This window comes from Limulus polyphemus, unplaced genomic scaffold (assembly GCF_000517525.1).
Source record: "Limulus polyphemus unplaced genomic scaffold, Limulus_polyphemus-2.1.2 Scaffold1448, whole genome shotgun sequence".
Taxonomy (NCBI): Eukaryota; Metazoa; Arthropoda; class Merostomata; order Xiphosura; family Limulidae; genus Limulus; species Limulus polyphemus.
The window spans coordinates 206,064-214,644 of NW_013667058.1; the positions used below are offsets into that span (position 1 = coordinate 206,064).

The 8,581-nt window shown below is 34.4% G+C and overlaps 1 protein-coding gene across 1 annotated transcript in view; it reads right to left on the reverse strand.

Annotated features, from left to right (window-relative positions):
* Positions 1-1,350: 1,350 nt before the first annotated feature.
* Positions 1,351-8,581, reverse strand: part of LOC106463623 (homeobox protein prophet of Pit-1-like) — a 31,910-nt gene continuing 24,679 nt past the window's right edge. The window contains exon 3 of the mRNA XM_013923672.2: positions 1,351-2,002. Coding sequence (XP_013779126.1) covers positions 1,619-2,002 — 384 coding nt within the window. The 3' untranslated portion in view covers positions 1,351-1,618. The remainder of the gene's footprint in view (positions 2,003-8,581) is intronic.

Genomic DNA, 8,581 nt, shown 5'->3' on the forward strand with positions numbered 1-8,581 from the left:
AATTAAGGTTCATCATTAACACTCTGCTTAAATAATCTATCAAAGTGGATTTTTGTTGTTCTTATTTCTGGATGTAAAAGACATATTAGGAAGAGGCACGAAATGTGTTCGGGATATTTGAAATATACATATGACTAGTGTTTTTTTTTCCGCATTGAATATCAAACATATTCCACATTTAAACAAAGTTTAGCGATTCATGTTTTCAATTTTGAATATTGGGTTGTGATGAGAAAAACTTGTATCAACGGTTTTTAAACTGAACTTTTTCATTTTTAAGCCTAAGAAAGTCTAACTAGGAAAAGAGGCGGAGTAGCTTATTGACAAATAACATTCCCATCAATTACTGTATATAAAATATTACTCGGAAGCCACCAGATGGCGATATTTAGCATGGAGAAAGACACCATGTAAGCTTAATTTTGCAGATCATATTTAAGTGAATTGTTCTAATCTTAACCAATCGTACAGAATATACGAATATTAACGCTTTATTCATGGAAAGCTACAATACTTTTGGAATATCAATACCTATAATGAATTGATGAACTATATATATATATCTTTAAATATGTTCAGATTTTCTTCTTATTGCATCTTACAATCGCCTAGTTTCCATATCAACTCACAGCCTTAGAGCTTTATCAGCTGAAAAAACAACAACAAACAAACTAAGGAACACATTACCATCCATTATATAAGTTAAGGTCTTAAATGTAAGAACAAAGATAACGCCGATTTTCAAAATTAGATATTTCCAAGTTGACACTGTTACATGGTTCTAGCTCATCTTCCCGAATTTCTTATCGATTGTTGAATATCGTATTTGAAAAGTCGTTTGATTTCAGTATTGTACCGCTGATGTAATATTAATCATGTTATATCATGACTGGTTTTACTTCAATTTGTACAGATACATAAATTACCATAGTATTGAAATAATGTCATATTATCTACGGATATTTTAATCAATATAACAGCAGAGTTTATTATTGAAGCACAAATTTGTTAAACAGTCATTTGTATGGAGCGTCACCAAGACAAGCGTTGTACAGGAGACGAAGACTAGCAACCTGTCTTATGGTTTGTAGCTGAACTAAAAGAACAAAATTCCTACGAAGTTACTATAATTTTTTAAGCAGAAATCTTTTCTCAAGTCATTTTACTTTTAAGTATTTTCTAGCATATCTGCACGAAAATTGAAAGTATTTGTCTTCATAAGTCTTTAATAAAAAAAACTCCAAGGACACATTTTTTAACATTGTCTAAGTTATATATATATATATCCAAAACAGTCACATCCATGTTTACAGTAAAATATGCTAATACGTTAACATATTACTCCTACGCTACAGCTAGTTAAAGAAAAACGTAGACCTAAAGAGCAGACACATCATCTACTATAATATTAATTTCAAAGACAGCACCTTCCAAAAACTAATCGAAATCTTCAAAATAAATTGAAAGTGAAGTTCTTGGAATTTTTTAAAATCACGAAATTTCATAGGCCCATATGTGCTCGTTCGAAATCTCCACAACTCGTGAATTAATCCAAGTTCCAATTGATCGAGTTTTTTTTTTGCTTGTTTTTGAAGTTTAGTTCTACACAAGTCACAACTTATGTTTGGTATTGAAGCATGGGTGGTGGTAGATTCGGGTGTGGTGCGGTGTTCATTCGAAGAAATCCTTTATTGTACCAGTCTTCCTCGTGATCTTGGCGCATGACGGCCATGTTATGTGCAGCTGCGTGAGACATGGAGAATGGTTGAGTTGCCATTGGTGGGTAAGATGCTGCAGCCATAGGCTGATAACGAGCTGCTCCGACCGAATTGATCGGGTTGTGATGGGGATACTGATACGATCGAGTAGTAGGTGATGCTGAGGAGTAAATGTTTCTCATCATAGCTCCATTACAGGATGGAAGAATGGAGGGAGTGGCAAGAGCTTTCTGCAACTGTTTCTCCTGCTTACGATACTTTGCTCGTCGATTCTGGAACCACACCTAGAAAAGATGATTGTTCAATTATTTATATGATTGCGTGTGTGTGTGTCTTCATTCATGAGATTTTACAAGCACAAGTAGAAAAACAACTTCACTGTTTAACTTTAAACTTGTTTCTGTTTGGCAGAAACCTTCGCCAAGTTTTTGAAAATAATATACAATTTTTAGGTCAATTGGCTCACTTAGCAAAACATAAGAAATGTTGAATTGAAGAGGGAAACTAAGTCTTTAATGCAACCTCTTATGTCAAAATTACACTAGAATCGAGAACCGAGATATTTACAAAGTTTCTTAATTTTGGAATGGTGGTTTCCGATGCTTTATCGTCTGCCAGGGTGGCAGTGACTACGTATGATGAATATGTTCTTTATAATATTTGTTTTTCTATACAGTTGAACTCTTAAAGTCCACGGATCGTTAAAAAGGCTAGTGAAACCTAGCGTGATTCTTTCTTCTGTTTTTAAGGGAATATTTTTTTGAGCTTTTCGGGAATAAGCAAAGTTTAAACAAATACATATTATCAGATTTACACATGTTTAACTTAACAGAATTCGTCAGAAAACTTTTTTGTAGGATGTAAATATTCACTGTATCTTCTCACAGACTATCAGAAATCAACATGGAGATGAACGTATTGTGTATTCTCTGTGCATAACAGAAATTTTTGTTACTTTTAAACTCCTAGAACGAACTTATCGCTTCTTTGAAAGCTTTATATCAGAAAAAAAACCAGTAAGGTTTCTGACAGAGTGCATTGGTATTCTATCAATTATATCTTCAATACAAAAATTCATTGCTTCAAGAAAGTACGTAGCCAATTTAAGTACCATAAAGTAAATGGAAATTTGAAATAATCATTGTTATCATAGCTCAGGTTCCACACCTTCGTTACGATAACGATGTACTAGAACAGACCTACGTGAAAGTGCGTATTGGAAGGCATTGAGGATCTAACGTGCAACTTAAGTTATAAGTTTGTTCGTCAGAAATAATTTTTGATGCAATCCAGGCTTTTGTTTATTTGTTTGTGGGGGGAAAAGAAAGAATCGGTTTTTAAATGCATCAAACCTGTTCGTTAAAAAAGAAAGATAACATATAGTTTGTTTGTAATTAAGCACAAAGCTACACAATGGGCTATCTGTGTTCTGCCCACCACGGGTATCGAAACCCGGATTCTAGCGTTGTAAATCCGCAGACATACCGCCGTGCCACTGGGGGCGATAACATATAGAATGGAGAACATTTTCACACAATCATTGTCAGAACCCTTGCAATCTAATCTTCACCAAAAATATAATTAACTTCCCGTTAATTAAAAGTAATTATTGTTACGTTTTTTCTTTCGATACTCAAAAATAGGACTACTTTCTAAATATCACTAATCAGATAATATTAGTGATTAGGACACTCGACTCGCAATCTGCCGGTCGCGAGTTCGAATCATCGACCAACCAAACATGCTTGCTCTTTCAGCCGTGGGGGGATATAATGTTCGGTCAAACCCAATGTTCGTTGGTAAAAGAGTAGCCCAAGAGTTGGCGGTGGGTGCTGATGAATAGCTGCCTTCCCTTTAGCCTTTTACCGCTAAATTAGGGACGGCTAGCGCAGATAACCTTCGTGTAGCTTTGCGCGAAATTCAAAATAAAACAAACCAGATAATATTAAATAAATAAATAATTAATATACGATAATACATGCACTGCTATCTTCTGTATATCACGTGACACGAATAAACCTAAAGCAAGTAAAGAATTTATTCAAAAAATGGTTTCTACATTATGAAGAAAAGTGTCATTGAGAAAAACAACATTTATCACGTTAGGTTTAGCGAGACACAGAGAATTAACTAGATAAAAGCTATTCTTAGCAGATATGCATAACATTTATCATTTCACCTAGTTTGATTTTTATACTTACGTATATTTTCTCTGCACTGGATTATGGGCTTGTTATCGCCAATGTAGATGGCAATAAATCAATTAAGTATGTGATTGGTTGGGTTTGTTTTGAATTTGGCGCAGAGCCACTCGATGACTATCTGTTCTAACCGTCCTTAATTTAACAGTGAAAGGCTAAAGTGAAGGCAGCTAATCAACACCACCCACCGCCAACTCTTGGGCCACTCTTTTACCAAAGAATAGTGGAATTGACCTTCACATTATAACGCCCTCACAGCTGAAAGAGCCAGCATCTTCGGTAACAGGGCTTCGAACCCGCGATCCGCAGATTACAAGTCGAGTGTCCTAACTACCAGGCCATGCTAGAACATGAAGTATGTATGTTTCTATAGACAGATTGTATGAATGACAAGATTCTTCTACAAAGGAAATAGGGAGAAAAAATTCTGTAATAATTTTATTAAATAAATACTCAGTTTTTGTATTATTTGTTCCAACTTAATTTATATTTAAAGTTTTAGTTTTTGAATGGATATGAGTTGTCTGTTTTTTGTTGTTTTTTTGCATGAAAATAATTACTTTCTATTTTCTTTTTCATGTGAATTCTCTTTATATGTACGTTTGGTTATGAATTCATCATATATGTATACATATACATCGTTCATATCTTTATATATATATATCTTTTTGGGTGTTATTCAGAAGAGACATCCTTTTTTACTGGTCTTGCTTCGAACTTATTATAACTTTTTCAAATATTTTCCGTGAATGATTTAAGCCATCTTTTCAGAAGAAAATGTTATTTTGTATTTATGATGGTAAGTCCACTAGTAGGACAGCTTACGTTGTTACAACGCTAAAATCCGGGGTTCATTTCTCCGCGGAGGAAACAGCAAGAGAAGCAAGGCTCAAATCATAAATTTTATATGGTCAGCTACTGAGTTATTTTTAACTACTTCGTATATTAAATTATCTCGATTGATCATAGGAATTAGCCAAGTATCTGAATAAAACATATATGTAGTTTAATTTTTACAACCAACCAGGGATGTAATAATTTTTTATAACCCAATATTTAAACAAACAGAAATTCCAATACATATTGTTCTTCTCTTCATATTGAATATTCCATATATTCTTTTCAATACATACGTGAAGTTATTGACAGGATATATCGTATTTGGTAACGAGTGATCGATTTGTGTACATAATTGTTAATGTTTTGTATGTCATCATAATTTGCAAGATACCGTCATTTCTTAAAGTATCGTTGATCTGAAACATCCAATCAATACTTATTAATAGTTTTGAGATCTGACGTAAGACGTTACAGATATAGCACAAAGTTTGACTATACTGTCATGCGAGAAGTTACATATATATAGTACGAGCCTTGGTTATACGGTAGGCACCCCTATTATGTTGAACGAAATAGGAGTCATGTTTAGTCAGTTTTTAACCGTTCATGTTAAACAAATTAATTCGTTAATCAGCGTAACTTTTCTACTGATTATACTGATTGCACTTTTTTATATAAATAATTCACTTTTTAATCCTATATAAATAATACGCTTGCGTTTGTATGTACGGATTATTTCGCAAATTTCTCGATCCAACGCTACAAATCTCAAGAAAAGCCTTTGACCGAAAAGTCCGGATTGCATATTAGCTTTCCATTCAGAATCACCTTATCTATTTTTTGCTTATTCAAACTTTTTAATGCAACGAATATACTTTACACGATGGCACAATATCGTTGTCATCATGTGATGACTGGCTTCGATTTCAGCTTTAGTTGGTTTTTTTTGTATTTGCAAAGTATTTCACAACATTTAACCCAACTGTAATTTTCTAAAAAATTAACATTACACTAAATACATTTGAGACGGGCTTTCTTTACTTGTTTAGGTCTAAAACATGCATGTGCAGTTTGTTTAAAACCATATGCCACATTCAGATGTTTCTGCGTATTCAGCTAAGTTTGCCTTCATTACAGCTTTGCATTTACTTTACTTTGCAATAATTTAGATTTGGTTCGTTTCATAGACTGCTATAAATACCCTTTAGCTAGTTTTTTTTCTTTAGTACTGGTTTTATACTTCGCTTTTGTGAGTTTCTTTATTTCAGTTCGTAAAACTGTGTCATACATCGAACGCTCATAACTGTTTCATACTTTGTACACTATTATAAATATCATTACTATACTTTATTGCTTACTTTGCGTGTAGTTTTATTAAATAAAGTTACGTCTATGTGAGTATGTTTGTCTGACCGCGTAAAAGTCTTTCAAGTAGACCAGGATTTATCGACCTAACACACAATGTCTGCAAAAAGCGTAGCTTAAATGCCGTGCGTGAAAATAATATATTAAGGAAAATTCAAGCGAAGGGCATGAAAACTACCGCAAATGTTTTGCTGGTCGCTGCTAGTTTTTTTAAGTAAAATGATAGTGTTCTACATTTCAACGCCGGAAGACCTGTTATGTGAATACTTTCATTATTCGTTAAAGACGTTTTGCCATTGTAGCGAAAGAAAGGGTAAAAGTTTTAACGAAAATCCGAAAATGCAGTTTATTCTTGTTTGTATTTTGTTAACCATTTCATAATATTGTAAATCTAAGTCGATCAAATATATGATGTTAGAAAAAGTAGCACAGCTCTCCTATTCTTCGTTAATATGAAGAGTAGATCATAACAGGTACATAACTAAGGTAAATTTCTTTTTCGTGTTGGCGATAATGTCGAAAGATACAAGGCCGATTGGAATGAGAAGCATGAAAGAATGCAGAGTATGCCCAAGAGTGTTAGCCTATAGAAGAAAAAGGTAAGTCCTCGAATAGCCCCTGTAATTCCACAGTTGCTGAGGCGACATACTCGTGCACTTTCCACGCTAGGGGTTGAGTCAAAGAAAAGTGGCATGATGAAGATTGACAGCACGGCTGATGGGACTAGCCTGCTTAGTTTGTGCCTACAGCGGTAAAGTTCCGCTTCTTACTCTCGCCGCTGATGCTTTCAAATTCAATTTGTGCTCCGAGTCGAAACGTAATGGACTTCAAGACTTTCGCTCAGGAAAAACGAAAGGCGCTTGCGGTCCCATGTGTCGTCTAAGTGCAGGTCTATGTGTGTAGAATTCCTAGGATTCTACCAATTAGATTTAGTCGAACAGGAAGGCCGTCCAATTATCTTATACACTCTCGCGAACAACAAGACAACAGATTGGAACGAAAACTAACAGAACTGTGTCTAAATCTCGTGAAAATCATCATGAAACTCAACTAGTGAAGCTCCAGGCGTGAGAAAAGAAGCATTAAATTAACTAAACCTGTAATGATAGTCGTTTCAATAGATTCGATAATATCTGGTATCTTCGTCGAACGACCAAAATGCCAGCTAAATGATATCTTTTTTATAAGTCATTACGAAAAGTTACAGATTTTTGAAAGCATCGGTAAATAAGATTCATAAATCTGACTGAATAAAGGATTAAACGTTAGATGTAAAAATACCAAAGATTTTTAAATTATTTGAATAACAATCTAATTGAATGACTAATAAACATGAAATGAAACTCATTATACATATTCCTTTTGTTAAGTGCCTCGAAAAACTTTGGAGATAAAGGTAAAATAAATGTAAGTAACTTGTAAAGTGATGTTAGATTACTTACACTGTTGATCACAGGGAGAGAGCAAACGAAATAAATTGAATTTATATATATACGCATAAACATCAGAGTTGTTATGCGTTCTTGTAATTGTGTTTAAGAAATACAATCACACTCTTGTGGTAATTAGCGTTCACGAGATACTTTGATAAAGTACTTCAACTAATGTATAATATTAGGTCGTCAAAAATTTAATGTCGCTTTTTAAATAAAAAAACCCGAACAACTTATATTAAAAACAAAACATTAGTAAATGAAATACTCTCCATTCTTATCGATAATGCTTTTCCATCTTACAATCAGGTTGTTAATGTCCTGATTAAAGAAATCACTTGGCTTTGAAGCAAAAACATATATGGATGTCCTCTTTAAGACCTTCCATATTTGCATACGTTTTCCTATTAAGATGGTGTTGCAGCGAACGAAAAAGATGGTAATCTGATTGTGCCATATCTGGAGAATATGGTGGGTGGTGGGGAACTTCCCAACCCAACTCCATAATATTGTGTTGCGTCAAACGTGCCACATGTAGACGTGGATGGTCGTGAAGAAGAAGAACATCTTTCCGATTGACGAGTGAAGGGCGTTCTGATGAAGGACTTGATTTAAACGTTTCAATTGCTGACTATAGATCTCTGCATTGACAGTTCGCTGTGAACTGAGGAGTTTGAAATGAATTACTCCTTTGATGTCCCACCAAATGCAAAGCACTACTTTCTGCGGATGGAGTCCACGTTTTGGGGTTGGAAGTGGTTTTTGTCTAGAACTGAGCCATTGTTTTTGGCATTTAATATTCGTATAGAGAGTACATTTTTCATCACCGGTGACAATTCTGTCCAAAAATGGTTCACGCGCATTACGCACCAGAAGAGACGAAGCAACGTTCACACGTTGGAAACACTGATCATAGTAGAGTTCGTGAGACACCCAAACACCTTCTTTATGAAATTTCACCATATTCCTGTGATGTTACGTATTGTTTCATGAAAGACATACAATTTCAGGGCCATTTCATTAG